The 21,084-nt window shown below is 44.3% G+C and overlaps 1 protein-coding gene across 1 annotated transcript in view; it reads right to left on the reverse strand.

The window, feature by feature from the left end:
- Positions 1 to 8,531: 8,531 nt before the first annotated feature.
- SLC35E1 (solute carrier family 35 member E1) overlaps positions 8,532 to 21,084 on the reverse strand; it is a 36,176-nt gene continuing 23,623 nt past the window's right edge. The window contains exons 4-6 of the mRNA XM_069767743.1: positions 15,900 to 16,025; positions 13,871 to 14,116; positions 8,532 to 10,836 (exon numbers count right to left, since the gene is read on the reverse strand). Coding sequence (XP_069623844.1) covers positions 10,609 to 10,836; positions 13,871 to 14,116; positions 15,900 to 16,025 — 600 coding nt within the window. The 3' untranslated portion in view covers positions 8,532 to 10,608. The remainder of the gene's footprint in view (positions 10,837 to 13,870; positions 14,117 to 15,899; positions 16,026 to 21,084) is intronic.

The following is a 21,084-nucleotide window of genomic DNA, read 5'->3' on the forward strand; positions in this document are numbered from 1 at the left end:
ACATCACTCACCCCATTAAATGTACTAACCAGAATGAAGATTATAAGGAAACAAATAGATTTACTGTCTATGGAAAACATGGCACATCCAGAAACCATACTTCAGCGAAGTGGATAGGGCAAGCAGGGTCATCCCAAATACAGATAACTGCAGAGCTGTTTAGATATTTCATACACGGCGGCTTCGAGGGTGCAGACCCCAACTTCATCAGTGTACTGCGCTTGCCATGGAGGCATAATGCTGCTGTTTAAAGGTGCAAAACAGCAGCATTCTGATCACAGCATCTGAGGCCATAGTAATCTTGGCTATATAAGTAGTTTTGCCACACATGAAGATTTGTGACTTAAAGGAGTACTCAAGTCTTCTGATAAGTCTAAAGTCACTATATGACTGTAGACTTCTGGATCTCGACAGCCTGCGGTGCACAAGTTGTCAAGATTCACCGATACCGCTGGTGAATGCGGGAAGTCACATGTTCTCAATAGATGTGCTCAGCTTCACTCATTTCACTTGTGTTGGGAGAAGCCGGCCATGTCTAGTCTGACTGTGGCCTGAAGTATGAAAGTCATATTTACAGTCATGTGACCGGTAATATGAGAATCCTGACAGCGTGCACGCCACACACTAAGTCTGAAGTCTCTCTGACTTCAGGCTTCCCAATCCAAAGCTTAATGGTCGTGGTTTGGGAGGCTTCTGGGACAGATTCCCCTAAAGAATGCATAGAATGTTGCACGCTTTTATAATCATTTTTACATATTTGGTACCTTTCCAAACTCTTGGCTTATATAAAATATAAAAGTTGGATGTTTGAATTAGTCCAAAACAAATACATGTGGCCTAATGGGGGGAAAGTTCTGCAACCAGAACTGCAATTGCAATGACCTGCACTGGGGGACTGACTACATGAATGAAATAGGTCTGTCACCTTAGGCCAGGTTCACACTAGAGAATTGGCTAGACAAATGCACATTTTAAGGCTTACAGTAAGCGACTGCAATCGTCTTCTGGGGCTTTACTCATACTATTTGTCAGCAGGACTGTTTTCTCACATTTATGGAGAGCTATAAAAAATGTATCAGGATTTCAAAGCTTTGTAAAATCATACACTGGCTGCTGTTACTTATGTCTTATCTTTGAACCATTTCTTTTAGGGTATGGTCACATGGGCATATAGGCAGTAAATCTTACAGCAAGAAGTTAGGCTACGTTCACATTAGCGTTGTGCCGCCGTGCGTCGGCGACGCAACGCGCGACGCACGCAAACGCGCGCAAAAACGCGCGCGTTTTGCGACGCGTGCGTCGTTTTCCGACGAAAATCGGACGCACAGAAAATGCTACATGTAGCGTTTCCTTGCGTCCGACGCTAGCGTCGGAAACGACGCACGTGGCGAAAAACGCCACCAAAACGACGCACGTGTCCCCTATGTTAAACATAGGGGCGCGTCGCCGCTGCGTCGCCGCTGCGTCGCCGGCGCAACAGCGACGCACATTGGCGGAACGCCAATGTGAACGTAGCCTTAAACAGTAGATTACTATACAAGCATTGTGGATGACATATTTACAAGATCACATACATCCACAGTGCAAAAAAAAGCTGCAGATTTCTCACCACTTTGTCAATTTATGCCAAAACGTGAATGATTTATATCTTCTGCAGGGCATAAGTCCCATGTTTAGTTAACACTTAGCATTGACTCCTGCTGGGGTGAAAAAGTCCATACTATTAAGGTACCGTTACACTAAACGATTTACCAACGATCACAACCAGCGATATGACCTGGCCGTGATCGTTGGTAAGTCGTTGTGTGGTCGCTGGGGAGCTGTCACACAGACAGCTCTCTCCAGCGACCAACGATCCGGGGAAAGACTTCGGCATCGTTGAAACTGTCTTCAACGATGCCGAAGTCCCCGGGTAACCAGGATAAACATCGGGTTACTAAGTGCAGGGCCGCGCTTAGTAGCCCGATGTTTACCCTGGTTACCATTGTAAAAGTAAAAAAAAAAAACTACATACTCACATTCTGATGTCTGTCACGTCCCCCGCCGTCAGCTTCCCTGCACTGTGTAAGCGCCGGCCGTAAAGCAGAGCGGTGATGTCACCACTGTGCTCTGCTTTACGGCCGGCGCTGACACAGTGCAGGGAAGCTGACGACGGGGGACGTGACAGGCATCAGAATGTGAGTATGTAGTTTTTTGGTTTTTTTTTACTTTTACAATGGTAACCAGGGTAAATATGGGGTTACTAAGCACGGCCCTGCACTTAGTAACCCGATGTTTACCGGTGAACACATCGCTAGATCAGTGTCACACATGCCGATCTAGCGATGACAGCGGGGTGATCAGCGACCAAAAAAAGGTCCTGATCATTCCCCACGACCAACGATCTCCCAGCAGGGGCCTGATCGTTGGTCGCTGTCACACAAAGATAGCGGGATCGTTGCTACGTCACAAAAAAGCGTGACGTTGCAACGATATCGTTAACTAAATCGTTATGTGTGAAGGTACCTTTAGTATTGGTTTAGACAATATGGGCATGTTTTCATAGGGCATTTCCGCTGTTAATATTTATATGGCGTAGATAAAGGGGTTGTCTAGTGAAAACCAAATATCTCCCAGCCACAGGATAGCTGATAACTTGTTAATCAATGTATGTCCGACCACTCGACAGAACAGGAACTCTTCTCCCCCTTGGGACAAAGCGACAGTGCAGTCCGGCATCCAACCAACCTGCCGTGCCATTTTGTAATGGGGATAGAAGTTCCTTGATTGGATGATCAGTGTAGGTCCCATCTGTGGGATACCCACCATTCAGAAAGTTATCACCTAACCAGTGTGTCAGTGATAAAGAGAGTAGTTAAAACAAGTCCATTTCTCACTTTAAATACTCATATAATACAAGACAATCAATTTTCAATACGGATATTGCCCATTTCTACAACTCATGGACAATGCTCATACTGTATAGTCTACGTTTGTGCCTTGTAGGAATGTACCTTTAAGTTCCTCCTCATTGCCTATATTTGTGAAGATTGAAATATGGTTTTGAACCCATAGTAATTTACAGAATCGTTTGGAGATTCACACGTATGCTTCTACCAAATTATCTCTGCATCTGTGGCAAATTTTAGAAAAAAATAATATTGTATGATTAACCATTGATAAGCAGATATGAGCAAATACTAAGGCCACACGCACACACAAATATCAAGGATTGTACAGAAATGTAATTCATAGAAGAAAAAAAAAAAACACTGTCAGTGTAATACTTCATAATAATCTGCAAAACCAACCCAACCCCTTGGCATGTGCCATACTAGAGATAACATGCCCTAGAAGCAATGCTAGGTGGCCCGTGTGGATGGAGACAGCGCATGGCAGACCAAAAACACTCCTCCTCCTCCCACCAAAGTTTTTATCCACTTAATATGTTGCAAGCATCATATTATACAGCACTGCATACTTACAATTGCTCATTTTGCCTTTCTACTTAGATAATTCTTCTCTCTTCTCTATGTAGAAACAGGAAGTCTCTAGTCCCTATATTTTTCATTCCACTCTAAGGCTACGTTCACATTTGTGTTGTGCGATGTTGCGTCGGAGACGCAACGCACAACGCAAACAAAAACGCAACAAAACACACGCTAAAACGCGTTTTGCGACGCATGCGTCCTTTTTTGCCGAAATTGGGACGCAAAAAAATGCAACTTGCTGCGTTTTCTGTGCCCCACGCATGCGGCAAAAAAAATGCATGCGTCGCAAAACGCAGCACAACGCATGTCCATGCGCCCCCCATGTTATATATAGGGGCGCATGACGCATGCGTCGCCGCGGCTGCGCCCGACGCAACCGCGCAAAACGCTAATGTGAACGTAGCCTAACTCCTGACCTAGCAGCTCCCTCCTCCCCCTGCCAGGGATTTTTGCAGTGACTTTTGACTCAGAATGAAAATTGTCCCTCCTGTTTCTGCAAAGAGCTTGGAAGGGATTCAGCTAGTCCGTTTTTATTCACGTGATGTCATAGACCTGATGGAAAAGAATTAGCTGAGTAAAAACCACTGGAAGTATACATTGCTGTAGAATATGACAACTGCAATAGATTAAGAGGATAATTTTATTTTTTTTTGAAGGGAATGGTTCTTGAATGTGTGAACGTCCAAGTGGCCAGGGTCCACCACCCGGCACCCAAACCGTTCAACTGTTATTGGTGGGAGCAGCCGCCGGCCAGAAGTACTGTATTTTCTGGCATATAAGACTACTTTTTAACCCCTGAAGATCTACTCAAAAGTCGGGTATCGTCTTATACGCCAGGTGTCATCTTATAGGGCAGGTGCGGAGTAATCTGTGGTCGCCGCATATTGTGGGGGGAGCGACCCCATTGACGAGGTGAGGGGGCGCCTCACCGGGAAGGTGTAAGTGAAGCAGAGGCAGAGAAGGAGATAATAGGATACAAGGGTGAGCCAGATGAGTGAAAGAGGAGTGTTTTTCTAGGCACAGCACCGCTCTCTCTCTCTTTTTTGCATACCCCTGGCATCCCAGACGCTGACAGTTTGCTTCACTTACACCTTCCTGGTGAGGCGCTCTCTCACCTCGTCATCGGGACCACCCCCCCACTATATACGTAGACCGCAGATTGCTCCGCACCCACCCTATAAGACGACACCCGGCATATAAGACAACCCCCGACTTTTGAGAAGATTTTATATTTTAACTGGAAAAGTTGGGGGTCGTCTTATACGCCAGAAAATACGGTACTTGCGGAGCTGGCAGTCTACCTGTAGTGGCTGCCACAGGGTACTACACATCCGCCTCCTATTGATTTGAGTAACTATTTCTGGCCGGCGCCACAGATAATAGCCGAAACGTCATGTTACTACAGTGGTCGCTTATCCTTAAATTGAAGATTGCTCCCATGTGTTACTAATGTTTAGCCGTGTTCAATAAATTTGCACTATCTTGCATAAGCATCAATTAGAGTGTGCGGTGTCTTCCAAATATTACAGATAATAGCTGGTCGACAGGGGTGCTGGGTGTTGGACTTCGCCTATCAGACATGGATGACCTATCCTAAGGATCAGTGTAAAAGTAGTGGACAACCTCTTTAGTTTAATGCATATGGAAATTTAGGAGCCAATTCATTAAAGTTGACTGAAACCACCACTATTGGCTGGATTGGGCTTCCCTTTATAAAAAAAAAAAAATAATAATAATAATAATAAAAAGTGGGCAGCTCCAGACTGGTGATTTTTCTAAATACTATCTATTATGTCCCCACTATAGGACCAGACTTGAACGTAGAGACTCAGTTTTTACTATAAAGTTGTGAGATCCCAGCATGCAGATCCTACAAGATCTAATGTTCCCTTAAATGACCCAACTTTCTAGCACAAGCCTGGTACTAACTTCTGGGTTGTTAGATCCTGATCTTCAGAGCGGGATCCCACTCCCACAATCCTTCGACGCCCTCCTCCGTGTGAAAGTGCACAGAGCGAGATCTCGCACATTTGCTTTATCCCAGAGCTGCTGCATGCTTTCGCTCAGTACAGTACATAGCAGTAATATCTGCTCCTTCACAGCAGGAAGGGCCTTGAAGGATCCCACTCTGCATGAGGATCTCACAGCCCAGACGTTGGGACCACACCTGTGCTAATAGGTTGGATTCTATAGGGGAACATTAGACCTTGTTAATTGGGGATTTTTTTTTTTTTTTGGGGGGGGTGGGGGGAGTCCTCTGAGTATTTTTTTAGTGCTCGGAGATTTAGTTTTCCTCACCTCAGCTGAATGATTTACATCTCTTAGCCAGCTTGATTACATGTGGGGATTCCCTAGCAACCAGGCAACCCCCACATGTACTTATGCTGGCTAACAGATGTAACTCATTCAGCTGCGGCACGAAAAACAATCTCCGAGCACTAAATAATACTCTGAGGACCCCCGAGCATGCTCGAGTAACGAGTATATTCGCTCATCACTATTCCCTATGTGACTTGGGAAAAACTTGGGATCGGACAGCACAACCAATCTTGACACTGGGACTCTGGATTGCTTCTATGGGTACTTTGATGATGTCCTTGCTTCTGAAGGTTCCTCATGGACAACAAATGTACCTAATTTCCTTAATGGTTCTGATGATTTACATATTGTTCTGTTCTATTCTTGTTCACACTGGAAGTACGAGCAGGGCCTTCCACCAGTAGTATAGGATATTATGTGCCAAAGATATAAGACCATAGCTATTCATTTGTGGATTGACTGTACCATTCTATTAGAGGTAGTTAACTTAGTAGCTATCCAGTAGCTCGGTATTTTGCCAAATGATAGAAGCAACCATTGTCATCAGGTGGAATGCTTTATATTGGGGCAGCTTTCAATTAATAATCTATTATAACTCCCATAAATATAACTAGAGTCCTACTGGGAAGAAACTGGAACATGAACTGCTTGAAAATACAAGCTCCTTCCATGGTTTGGAGCCAGCTATCAGAAATGGTCTACCCATTTTTGCAGCCTTCTCAATTGGCATCGTAATATGGTGACATCACCAGATAGACATCACTTAGATAGTCGTTAAATAAGCCATGCAGAAGAGGCAATTTAGAGGTCTATGCTGGGGGCACAATACCATTTAAAATACTATCCTATGTTTGTTACAAAACTCAATATTAAATTTTTCCTTTATAACATGTAAATTAGCAGCAAAGCCACTTTACATTACCCTAGTCAGATCTTCACTTACAAATATAGAGGAATAAGGGGTTGTCCGGTCCGATCCCATAAGTCTGCAGTCACTCTGTGTGTCAGCAGACTTATGAATCCCCCCAGCATGCACACTGTGGAGATTCGCTGGTTTCGGACCTGTGACAAGAGGGTATGTATGCGTTATCCATACTCCCAACCAGTGGGTGCAGCCTAGCTCTAGACACACTTGTATTGAGCAAGGCCACGCACACTTACTGAACAGGTCCACTGGCCGGGAGTATGTATAACACATAAATACTCTTTGGTAACAGGTCTGAAAAAGGAAAATCCCTGCAGCACACAGTTCGTGTCATAAGTCTGCAGTCACACAAAGTGCAGTCTTAACGGTTTGGACCAGACAACCTCTTTAAAAGGTAAGCCATTATCAAAAAAATTACCTAATGTTTGAATCAAATTTTTATACTTAATTCTCCTTGCAGCGTTGGCGTAATAGTCATAGCAGTGGTGCCGGTGTGGGTCCGGTTACCTCTCAGTGCATAGATAGCAGTGGCTGTAACTGCGCCCCCAGCACAGAGTGAAAGCCGGCCCGAATCCTGGGCGAGCTGACAATCAGTGCTGGGGCAGAGGTTAAAGCTACTGCTCTATATACACAGACCAGTGACTGAGCCACCTCTACCACTGGAACCCAAGTGCTTTTAGGTGGAAAAGTGAATTTCCTACCAGAAGAAGGGCTCTAGGTGTCAGTTTAGAATGCTATTAACATGCAGATTAGTAGCATTTTTTCTATAAAAAAAAAAAAAAAAAAAGTTTGACTTTAACATACCAAAATCTGCATTCAAAATAATAAATCTTGCAATTTTTACACTAGCATTTTTTTTTTTAAAGACCAATTTCCTTTTGTTTCAGGAAACAACACATGTACATAGCAACAACCATTAGATCCTATCTTTTGTATGTGAAAGGGAGAGGGAACAAGGCCAGCCATGACATAGGCTCCACTATCCACAGTAGGCAATGTTATCAGGCAAACATTGCCAAAAGGTTTTGTTTTTTTAAAGTAAATATCTGATTTAACAAGTCATTTTCTAATAGCTTCCCTTTAAAAGGTGCATAATATTTGCATGCGCTCCTTATGTAAACCTAACAAAAGCTAACATGAAAAGTCTAAAACATGCTATAGAAGGTAGCTAGAGAATAATTCTTGTTCCCCAAGGACTTTGTATGTTATTGCGTAGCCAGGGGTGCAATTCTGTTTAAAATGGACCTTTCATCAACAAATCCTAAATACCACTGAGGGGACAGGAAAAAAAAAAAGCACCCCCTACTCTTAGGCTATGTTCACACTTTGCAGATTCCACTGCGGATTTTTCCGCAGCAGAATTCCAAAATCCGCAGTGAAAACCGCAGCGCGTTTTCACTGCGGATTTATCGCGGTTTTTACTGCGTTTTCTTCTGCGGATTTTCAACTGCAGTTTTCTATTGGAGCAGCTGAAAATCCGCAGAAAAGAAGTGACATGCTGCGGAATGTAATCCGCAGCGTTTCCGTGCGGATTTTTCTGCAGCATGTGCACAGCGTTTTTTGTTTCCCATAGGTTTACATTGAAATGTAAACTCATGGGAAACTGCTGCGGATCCGCAGCGGTCAAATCCGCTGCGGATCCGCAGCAAAATCCGCAAAGTGTGAATATAGCCTTACAGGAAATCAAGATGACCAGCATGAGCCCTAAACTGGACCACTGTAACAACTGAACATTAGCAAGTTTCACTCATGTCCAGCTTTGAGCCAAATGCCGGATTATAAAGCTTTCAGAGTAACAATGGAGACCTAAGCCAAGATTGATTTGCAGTAGCTGTTTAATGACGGATGTTGTCGATGACGGGTCCAGGTTAAACAAAGACTATATATACACCGCATGGTGCACAGTATATGTAGGTTTTATATCTTACATTTATGGAGTGTTTGTAGTTTACATTGAGGACATTTCCATGAATACGCGGTCGTATGGGGACGATAATGCTGTCTCAGACTAGCCACACCATCAGTTTCCTTTTACTCATTAGAGTAACAGCCAGTTATAATAAATAACAGGTTAAACAATATTTCTTACAAGGAACATAAAAAAAAATTGGAAATCTTCCTCATGTATTTACAACAGCACAGCATTTGACCACAGTAACTAACCAGACTGCTCCCTCTTATTCCTATGGCCTGTGCTAGGCAAAAGGAATAATCAGATGTGATATTATAGGTAAGACGGGTCCAGTGTCATATCTGAAGGAGGCCTGCCATCAGTCCAGACGTTGGATCCTTGTCACACAACTGCTGTACTATTGCTTCACTACACAGTAGTTATTGCAATCATTTAGCATAGATAGTGGTGACAAGGCTTTTAGAATGTGCAAAGACCACCATAAAGTCAGGTGCAGACAGCAGTATGAAAAACCGGGCCAGTCACGTTCCCAAATCGAAAATGATCCATGTCCGCATCGTGAATGTGTCCAGGAGCTAATATAGCAAACGCTATTTTGGCCCGTAAGTTGGGTCAAAATGGTGCATGCTGCAAGATTCCCCCCATACACAGACCTTAGGTGCAGGCGCTCATCTGAACAAGTAACACTGAGCAATCAGATACTTGGCGTCATGGGCTACCTACTGCTGCAAGCCAAGATTGCATTCATTACTATAGGTCACACCACAGTTGTGCCCGTTCTATACTTACATTCGTTAATCACTTATTCGAAAGCAACCATTGTGCTTTTCTATGGGGGTTTTTGGATTCTTATGTGCAACAATTTGTAGGTGTAATAATAGCCCCGATTCATCAAAACCAACGTTGTTTACGCCAGTCTTGATGAGTGGGGGGATTCGGACGCAAACCCCAACAAGGCCAACAAACGGGCACCTGGAGGCAATGTGCAAGCATCCTTAGGTGTACCATGTCTAGTACGAATCTGACCTGCAGGCATCACCATGCCCCAGCCATTCGGGCAGAGCTGGCCAAAAGGGTCATAAAACAAAAATTGAAATATTTTTCAAAGTGTTTTATGCCAGATTTCTGGCTTAGGGTAGGCTCACACAACAGATTTTTCCACATATGTGAAAAATAGACATGGGGAAAAAAAAATCTCTGCCTTGTCCCGTCAGTCAGTAAAATATCAAGTCAGAGCACATTCCAATTTCTTTTAGGGACCCATAAACTTCCATTGCCAATTTTGATCCAACCCTTTGGATCAAAAGAAGACATGTCTCCAATTTTTTTTTTTCACAGACCACTTGTACAAGAAAAATCAGTTGGGTGCAAGGGCCCTTATACACTTTGATGTGTGGGGCCAATGTGTGTATTAAGCTCCTAGGAACAAGATATGTTTCATACATATATCTGTGGGTTTAGAGCGACCTCTTTACTCTTCATCATTACCAGAGGAGAAGGCCCTCGTTTGGGCTGGTAGGGCAATAATTAAAACTATGAATTCTGATCTAAGCTGTAATAGAAATGGGTATGTATACTCACAACTACTTTACACTCCAATGTGTACAATTCTAAAATCCAAAAGTGAGCCACTAATTGGCATCAAGTCCTTTATACATTTGATTTGCTGTTAAAAAAAAATGCAGACTAAAAAACAGGTTGTTATCCCACTCCTTAATGGGTCAAAGGATTGCATGCAGCAGCTTTGAGATTACTTCTGAAGACATGGAAAGAACTTAATAGTCGATTGGGGTGTGAGTTACTCAGCATATCCTGGAACATCTGCAGTCCAACAGTTATTATGGAACATGGCGTGGTTCTCACACAAGAGTTTCTCTGCTTTCAATGAGCACACGTCATACCCAGCACCTGCCAGTGATCATTCGGAATATGAGCAGTGTGAGACAGGAAGGGGAAGGGGAATGCTAATTTGGAAAGATGCTTCAGACGTCATATCTGTTGTGTGTGTTGGGGTGACTCTGGCGACTGTACTGAAAGTGATCAGTCAGTACACTGGTCCGACCATACTGATAGTCCCTTCCTGGAGTAAAGGAGGGCATTCCGTTCTGGAGCTTCTCAGGAACCTCACGGTGATGGTCCAGGCCCTGAATGTCTGAACTTGCAAGAGGAAGTAGTTGCTTCTTTGCCTCTTGGTTAGCATCATACTTGGCCTGGAATAAGAATACATCGATCAATACCATAGTACTCCAAAGTGTAAAACTAATACAAATACAACAGTTAACCCCTTCATGACATGTGCCATACATGTACTGTGCATGTCGTGTCTCTCCCTTTGATGTGGGCTCCAGTACTGAACCCCCATCTTTCCTGGCACGTCAGCCATTTTGAAAAACTGACATGTGCCTCTAACAGCCAGAATGGAATCGCGATCCACCTGCAGCTGTGAACCCGTTAAATGCCACTGTCAATCTCATTGTCACTAATCCCGCCCATTGGCACATGTATCACATGACCGTGGGTCGCTGATATGTTGGCTAATAGCTGTAAATCATTCAGCTGCCACGATGAAAACTAAATGTCCGAGCAGTCATAAATACTCGGAGACCACCTGAGCAACAAGTATACTCGCTCATCACTAGTCCTCACCCAACCCGAGATCAAGAAAAAGAGAGAAGCTATGGGTCCCAGAATACTGCACTATTTATTTACTTTTAATTTCATTTAAAAAAAAAAAAAAAAAAAAAAAAACTGGATTTTTTTCCACTACTTAAAAAAACAACCTAGACAGGTTCAGTATATACGAACTTGTAATGACCTACATAATCATAATGGAAGGTTTGTTTAGCATTCGGTGAATGAACACGGTTTAAATTAAAAAAATTAAAAAAAAACGCCAGAGTTGTGGAATTGCACTTTTTTTTTGCAATTTCACTGCACTTGGAGTTTTTTCCTGGTTTCCACTACACTATATGGTAAAACGAATGCGGTCATTCAAAAGTACAACTTGTCCCGCAAAAAACAAGCCCTCACATGGCCATATTGACGGAAAAATTAAAAAAAAGTTATGGCTCTGGGAAGCAGGGGAGCAAAAAAAAAAAAAAAAAAAAAAAGAATGCAAAAACGAAAATGGACTGCGGCGTCAAGAGGTTAAGACAAAAATGCTTCCAAACATAGGTGCATTTTATCCAAATTACTTAAAGACAAACAATCAGTAGATTTGGCTTCCAGTACCATCTCTATGCTGACGACACCCAACTATACACTTCTTCTCCTGATCTCACGCCTGCCTTATTAGAAAACACCAGTGATTGTCTTACCGCTGTCTCTAGCATCATGTCCTCCCTCTATCTGAAACTAAACCTGTCAAAAACTGAACTCCTCGTGTTTTCTCCCTCTACTAACCTACCTTTGCCTGACATTGCCATCTCCGTTTGCGGTTCCACCATTACTCCAAAGCAACATGCCCGCTGCCTTGGGGTCATCCTTGATTCTGACCTTTCATTCACCCCCCACATCCGATCACTGGCTCGCTCTTCTTACCTGCATCTCAAAAACATTTCTAGAATTCGCCCTTTTCTTACTTTCGACTCTGCAAAAACTCTTACTGTTTCACTTATTCATTCTCGTCTGGACTATTGTAACTCTCTACTAATCGGCCTCCCTCTTACCAAACTCTCCCCGCTCCAATCTGTCCTGAATGCTGCTGCCAGGATCATATTCCTCACCAACCGTTACACCGATGCCTCTACCTTGTGCCAGTCATTACACTGGCTACCCATCCACTCCAGAATCCAGTACAAAACTACTACCCTCATCCACAAAGCACTCCATGGCTCAGCACCACCCTACATCTCCTCTCTGGTCTCAGTCTACCACCCTACCCGTGCCCTCCGCTCCGCTGATGACCTCAGGTTAGCATCCTCAATAATCAGAACCTCCCACTCCCGTCTCCAAGACTTTACACGTGCTGCGCCGATTCTTTGGAATGCACTACCTAGGATAATACGATTAATCCCCAATCCCCACAGTTTTAAGCGTGCCCTAAAAACTCATTTGTTCAGACTGGCCTACCGCCTCAATGCATTAACCTAACGATCCCTGTGTGGCCTATATTAAAAAAAAAAAAAAAAAAATTAATTAACTGGTTCATGCAGCTTTACATGAATACCCAAGCCTTACACTATGGCTGGTCCGAATAACTATAGCAATTGTTACCATCCACCTCTCGTGTCTCCCCTTTTCCTCATAGTTTGTAAGCTTACGAGCAGGGCCCTCACTCCTCTTGGTATCTGTTTTGAACTGTATTTCTGTTATGCTGTAATGTCTATTGTATGTACAAGTCCCCTCTATAATTTGTAAAGCGCTGCGGAATATGTTGGCGCTATATAAATAAAAATTATTATTATTATTATTATTATTAAAGGTAATCTGTTACCAGGTTCTTGCTATGTAATCTGAGAGTGGCATGATGTAGGGTCCTCATTCCAGTGATGTGCCACTTACTAGTTTACATGCAGTCATTTTTATAAAATCACTAGTATCTTCTGCAAATCATCCAGTGCTCAGAACGCTGAGCTCTGTATAACCAGCCCACACCACCAATTGGCAACTTTCTGTGTATACTATATGTCGACAAAAAGCTGATACTCAGTGGTGGTGGAGGGGTTACACAGCAGTGGACTTGGAGGCACAAAACCCCTAGTCCTGTAGTGCCAATCTGATAAAACTCTGATTGCATTGAAACAGTGACAATGAAATCAGAATCACAGCCCCCTAGATCATCCGGCTTTGCTTATATAACAAAAAAAAAAAAAACGACATTCCCTTTAAAAACGTACACCTTTACTGATCGGTCATTTGTAAATGATGCATAGGATCAGAAAACGTCAGACAAACATGGTCTTAAGAGTGAAGCTTCATCCTATCTTTAGGATAGGCCATCAATAGAAGATGCCCCTCTGATCATCGTACTGAAGGGGCAACAGCTCCCTTGATTGATAACAGTGCCTGTGCTGTGCCAGCTCTAGTGCTTCATCCTACAGCTCAGACTCATTCATTTTAACTAAGTGAGCTATGGTACCAGGGTCGGCAAGGAATCTTATAGCTCCTGGAAAACTCCTTTAACGTTAAAGTTTGTTTTTGAAATGGAGCAATTAGAAATTCAAGAACATTTACTCCCAACCATAAAACAGTATAACCAGTATTGATGCCAGTGTGTGAAAGTCATTCATATAGTCTGCTCACCTTGTTATAAAGAAACACCCCAAGAATTGCAGTCAGCATTCCTAGAACGTTTGTTAAGGTCACCGGGTTGCGAAGCATAAACAGAGATACTGTGATGACCATGATCCTTTTGGTGGCATTCGCAACAGAATAACTAAGCGGACTGATGAGGTTCAAAATGCTGAACGCAATGAGGTTCTGTGCAAAGTTACATGTCCCACTGATCACAAGGAGGAGGAGAGTCCATGACCATTGGGAAACAGAGGTCTGAAGAGGAGAAACGGAAAATTAGTGCCAAAATACATCAGCAGAATTATTCCCAGTAACAATTTTTCCTCCCTGGATTTTAAGGTTTGCTGTAAAGAGAAAAGAGTAGTAGTAGTGTATGTAGGAATGTGCTGATGTACAGAGCTTGTAAAGAGGTTTCCACCACTTTATCCCTGAGGATAGGTCATCAATGTCTGATTGGTCGGGGCAGACACCTGGCACCCCGCCTGTCAGCTTTTCTGTGGCGGCGGCCGCCAATGCTCAATAGCGGAGCTGCTATGTTTTCTGATAGTGGTCGGGTACTGCAGATCCGCCTCCTACTGATTTGAATAGGAGGCCAATGAGCTGTACCCAGCCATTATCAGAAAACTGATCAGCTTTGCAATCGAGCAGGCCGACAATTGCTGCCGGCGGCCGACACAGTCCAGCTGTTCGGTGGAGGTGCCAGGTGTCGGACCCCGACTGATAAGGCATTAATACCCAAGAATAGCTTATCAGAGGTAAAGTAGTGGAGAACCTCTTTAAACCACACTAGTGCAGACACTACACAAAATCTATAGCAGTAGGTCCCAGTAAATTCAATTACAAGTTCCGCACCCCTCATATGAATGGAGTGGGGGTTGACCGTACAGCGCTGGGTTTTTTCTCTTGTAGGGTTTATATGTTTTATGGCCAATGTGAACATGCGTTTATTTGCTGCATCTGTACCAACTCAAGTGAAGCTCAATTTTTGTGTTTTTCTTTGTATTATTGCATTTTGTGCAAGCCGGGGTGTGGCCTCCCTGTTTCTGAGCTGGAGATTGTATATAAAGCTCCCCCAGGTTGGTGTCCACTGGTTTGGCTCTGTCCTGTTGTCTGCCCTTATTCACACTGAGGTCACCATTGACACATTTTAAGATTTGTAATATTGGACAGAGTAGGGCCGTCCCGATCATAGTTACCTTGTCGTGGTGGGATGGCTTTTATGCTATTTTTGATCAAAAACAGTATTACTAAAAACTCTTATTTAAACGGACTTTTTGCTTTTTATTTACAGCAGGGTTTTTGCTCATTTTTTCTCTTGTAGGTTTTATATAGGTTACCTCCACCATTCTCATAGGCTAAATGAAGCAAAAGTGCATAAACGTGTCTGTTCAAAGTTAATCCAAGCAATTTGCCCGTGCTTGAATAGGTCTATGGCAGGGGTCACACTTGCATTGATTGCATCAATACCCAGTGCCTGGTATTGATGCAAGAGATGAGTTTCTCGCATTGCACTCACAAGTGTGACACCGGCCTACGGGGGAGAACGTGAACGCATTGACCAATCCCATGTGTAACTGGCAAATGGGAGTGCACTGAAGTGTGCCGAGGAGCCTTCATTTGGAAGATCTACAATGTAACCTAATAATCACACGGTACTCAGATTATTTATTCAGTCTAAATATATTTTGATAAGTGAACCTTTTTATCCATTTTATCTCTGGCCTCCAAGGATATTATGCTGCTTTCTTATTACTCACTGTGTGAAGAAATAAAGGCATTTTTAATATGGAGCAGCCTTGGAGTGTTTGTGTTCCTATTCATGGATATATTAACTTGCTCACATTGCTTATGTTTTAGCCAGATAAAAAGCAGTAAACTGTAAAAAATATATATATATATATATATATATATATATATATATATATATATATATATATATATATATATAACAAAAAAAAACCTGAGGCATTTTTGGCAATTTAATGTATTAGCTAATCATTCTATAATAGTCAGCAGAATCCGCAGCAGATCCACTCACCAGATCACTCTCCACTAGAAAGGACGACAGGTCTAACAACACCCATGTGGGGATCATGAAAAAGACCGCATGGCAGCCTAGGAGGTTGAGCAAGCGGAGATGGTGAATACGAGAATCTCTGAGCACCTGCGGAATTAAAGGGGACCTGTTATGTAAGCAGTGATGACATTCCTATGTACTACAATGCAAATAACCCGGCATCTCTGCATATGATGTATAGGAATTTGCTGCTCCCACAATTAACAGGATTTTCACATAAAGGAAAAACACTAAGGGTATGTTCACACGTTCCTGATTTCCATCCTTTTTTTTTCAGGACTGTTTTTTAAAAAACTGCAGCTCTTGGCAGAAAACGCAGGTCCTTTTTTTGGTCCTTTTTTTGATGCATTTTTTGATGCGTTTTTTGATCCTTTTTTTGATCCTTTTTTTTATGCAGTTTTCTATGCAGAGTCTGTGTGTTTTCTAGGAAGTTTTTTAGGGTTAAAATGGCTGAAAATACCCTAACCCTACCCCTACCCCTAACCCTACCCCTATTCTAACCTTAGTGGGAAAAAAAAAAAAAAAAAAATTCTTAAATTTTTTTTTATTGTCCCTACCTATGGGGGTGACAAAGGGGGGAGGGTGTCATTTACTATTTTTTTTTATTTTGATCACTGAGATATAATCTCAGTGATCAAAATGCACTTTGGAACGAATCTGCCGGCCGGCAGATTCGGCGGGCGCACTGCGCATGCGCCCGCCATTTTGCAAGATGGCGGCGCCCAGGGAGAAGACGGCCGGACGGACACCGGGACGCCGGGTAAGTATAAGGGGGGGAGATTAGGGCACGGGGGGGGGGCATCGGAGCACTGGGGGGGGGGGGCATCGGAGCACGGGGCGGTGGGATTGGAGCACGGGGGGGCGGGATCGGAGCACGGGGGGGCAGCCACACTCCGCCCACGCACTTCCGCCCGCTTCCCCGCACTTCCTGCTGCAGCGGTTCTGCACCACAAACCGCAGTAAAACCCGCAGATATTTTTTTCATCTGCGGGTTTTACTGCGGGTTTGACCTCACAATGGAGGTCAATGGGTGCAGAACCGCTGCGGCTCCGAAAAAAGAAGTGACATGGTACTTCTTTTTTCCCGCAGCTATTCAGCGCGGCTTTTTTTTTTTTTTTCCCGCATTGTGGGCAACAGCAGTTCCTGTTTTCCATAGGGTACAATGTAATGTACCCTGCATGGAAAACAGCTGTGGACCCGCAGCGGGAAAATCGCGGCAATTCCGCATGAAAAAAAGGATCGTGTGAACATGGCCTAAATGTACCGTATTTCATGCAGTGTGTAAAATGATTGCTTTGGTCCTACAAGCTTGCCTGTTCATCCCCCTATCAATGGGTCCAACCTCGCATCCATGATCTTTTTATTCCCAACGCCCGGACAGGCCATGACTATGATCAGTGGGGGTCCATCCTTTCAGCCGGTCACTGATTCACAGACCACAGCTCTGGTTTAGCACAGTGAGCACTTGAAAGCTTCCTGTGCCAGCAGAGCGCAGCGTCCCCTCTATCACCTGAGTGCGGACAATCTGCAGTTCCAACCATAGCAAGGCTCCACTAGAAAAACACTGAAGAGGAGGCAGCGATAAATCTTTGCAGTGGCTACCAAGTCCTCAGGTCCATAAAGTAGAGTTAGGAGTGGTATTTCGCTGGGCTAGAGATCAGTGTTACCCCCAATAACCAATGAAGTTGTGTAGTTGTTAGGCTAGGTTCACATTGCGTCAATGGCAATGCGCTGATGGCATGTTACACAGCGGCACTAACACAATGTATCGGATGCGTTAGCGCACCCATTGACTGCCATAACGCTAACGCATGTCATAAGCGGCATGCGTTAGCGATGTGCCGTCATTCTGTGACGGACCCTCGGACGCGGTCTGTAGCGTTTCCGGGTCCATCACCAATAGCGTAGGTGGAGCATCTGCGCTATTGCGATCGCATAACGCAATCTTGGAAAAGGCACCAGCGTTGCACAGTCCGTTTAATGCATGCATTGAACGGACTGCACCGATGCAATGTGAACCCAGCCTTAGGCATGTGTCTCCATATAGCAGACTTAAATTTATCTGCCAAGCAGCTCCCAACTGGAATGGTACTTTGTGTGAACAGAAGACTTGGGCTATGTTCACATGCAGCATCTTTATGAAAATAAGCTGTGTTTTACAGCAATTACAAAAGCAGTAAGACTTCAGAAATCTCATCTACCGTATTTTGCGGACTATCAGACACTCCAAATTTTGGGGAGGAAAAAAAAATAAAATAAAAAATGGTGGACGGTGCATCTTTACAGTAGTTTACTAGGTAAGGAAGCAGGAGTGGGGCGATGCTGCGGGCCAAGAGCTGAGAGAAGGGGGTGTTCAGAGGTGGCGCATGCCCAGCCTGAGATATCGGTAGCGCTGGGAGAAGGGGGGTGTTCAGAGGTGGCACATGCCCAGCCTGAGATATCGGTAGCAGAAATCTCAATTTGCGCATGCACCACCTCTGGCAGCCATTTACCCGTGGTCCACCGCACTGAAAACAATGGGAAGTGCAGGGACTCCACTGACATTTTCTGAAAGCCCTGGGCCAGCAATGTCACTCAACTGCTGTGGCCGCCGCCAGCTTCCTGCGGCAGCGACCCCATTCCACTGCAGCCCCAACCCCCACCTTCAGGGTCGGCTCCATGTTTTTGAGGGCCCCGGGCAAAAGAGTCTCAGTGGGCCCCCCCTTTAACACATACCACGATTCATGATCGCATATAACACAGCGCACGTAGTATATAACAGCCCACGTAGTATAGAACACAGCCCACGTAACATAACACAGCCATGTAGCATATAACAGCCCACGTAGCATATAGCACAGCCCATATAGTATATATTCACAAATGGTTGCTCACAAAGTACTATACACATCCCTCCCACACAGAGGGTGAAGTACCAACTAACAATTTATCCCTCACAAGCAGTGTGACCAAAAAAAATAATAAAATGATCTCCACTAAGGTACTCAACGTGCCCAAGCTGCTCGCTGCTCCGGTCTCGGCGGCTGCCGCTGCACTACCTGATACACAGCATGTGCGCGATGAAGTCATCCGCACCCGCAGTGTCAGAGGCAGAGTGGGGAATGATGGGAGAGGGAGCATCAGGTGACGCTCTCTCCTCCATTATTTGCTTTGAACTTTACCGGCAGACGCCGGTATAGTTCAATATGGCGGCGGGGGAGTTGGCGCTGGGGACAGGCGGGCCCCCTTGCCTCACAGAGGCCCCATAGCGGCTGCGTGTTGTGCCGCTAGCTGAGGGCCCCTGGGGGAGCGGGGGCCCTAGGCAGCTGCCTGCCCCTAATGCCGGCCCTGAATGGGCCCCCCTGTCTCGCCAGGGCCCCGGCACTTGCCCGGGTATGCCAGGTGCTGACACCAGCCCTGCCAACCTTTTATTGCTGTGTTGCAGTGACCAAAAAAACATAATTCTGGAGTTTAGATTTTTTTGCCATTACACTGTTTACAGATTGGATTAGTTGTTCTATTTTGCTAGATCGGGCGTTTCTGATAATGATTACATATGAAATGTGTATTTTTCATATTTTATTTTATTTTAAGGGGGTGATTTGAAACTTTATTTGAATATTTAAAAAAAAAAATTTAAGAATTTTCTACTTTTTACTTGCTTCCATAGGAGACGAAGCTGCAATACTCCGATCGCCTGTGCTACTGAGCCCTGCTATGTGTAGCAGACTTGATCATCTGCTATGAGTGCCGGCCATGGGGTAGAGCTCATAGCAGTTCGGCAATGAAAACCACAGGGGTCTCCTGCAGACTACAGGTTCCCATGCCAATCCATCGGTGCCCTGCAATCATGCGACATGGGCGCTGTTGGTCGGGATTAGGGACGTACTTCTGCAGTGGCCATGTTAAATGCCGCTGTCTGGAGATTCACAGCAGTATTCGACATGTTTAACAGCCGTGGGTGGATGGCGATTATACCGGTAGCTGGTAGGGAAACATGAAATCAGCTGTCATGTGCCGGAAAACATGTGAGCTCAATGCTGGAGCCCACATGGAATGCAGGGACACGACCTATGATATATATACAGTCATGGCCAAAAGTATTGACACCCCTTCAATTCTGTCCGATAATACTCAGTTTCTTCCTCAAAATGATTGCAAACATTATTTGGTATTATTATCTTCACTTAATTTGTCTTAAATGAAAAACACAAAAGAGAATGAAGCAAAAAGCAAAACATTGATCATTTCACACAAAACTCTAAAAATGGGCCAGACAAAAGTATTGGCACCCTCAGCCTAATACTTGGTTGCACAACCTTTAGCCAAAATAACTGTGACAAACCGCTTCCGGTAACCATCAATGAGTTTCTTACGATGCTCTGCTGAAATTTTAGACCATTCTTTGGCAAACTGCTCCAGGTCCCTGATATTTGAAGGGTGCCTTCTCCAAACTGCCATTTTTAGATCTCTCCACAGGTGTTCTATGGGATTCAGGTCTGGACTCATTGCTGGCCACCTTAGAAGTCTCCAGTGCTTTCTCTCAAACCATTTTCTAGTGCTTTTTGAAGTGTGTTTTGGGTCATTGTCCTGCTGGAAGACCCATGACCTCTGAGGGACACCCAGCTTTCTCACACTGGGCCCTACATTATGCTGCAAAATTTGTTGGTAGTCTTCAGACTTCATAATGCCATGCATATGGTCAAGCAGTTCAGTGCCAGAGGCAGCAAAGCAACCCCAAAACATCAGGGAACCTCCGCCATGTTTGACTGTAGGGACCGTGTTCTTTTCTTTGAATGCCTCTTTTTTTCTCCTGTAAACTCTATGTTGATGCCTTTGCCCAAAAAGCTCTACTTTTGTCTCATCTGACCAGAGAACATTCTTCCAAAACGTTCTAGGCTTTTTCAGGTAAGTTTTGGCAAACTCCAGCCTGGCTTTTTTATGTCTCGGGGTAAGAAGTGGGGTCTTCCTGGGTCTCCTACCATACAGTCCCTTTTCATTCAGATGCTGACAGATAGTACGGGTTGACACTGTTGTACCCTCGGACTGCAGGGCAGCTTGAACTTGTTTGGATGTTAGTCGAGGTTCTTTATCCAACATCCGCACAATCTTGCGTTGAAATCTCTTGTCAATTTTTCTTTTCCGTCCACATCTAGGGAGGTTAGCC

This window comes from Ranitomeya imitator, chromosome 1 (genome assembly GCF_032444005.1).
Source record: "Ranitomeya imitator isolate aRanImi1 chromosome 1, aRanImi1.pri, whole genome shotgun sequence".
In the NCBI taxonomy this organism is placed as follows: domain Eukaryota; kingdom Metazoa; phylum Chordata; class Amphibia; order Anura; family Dendrobatidae; genus Ranitomeya; species Ranitomeya imitator.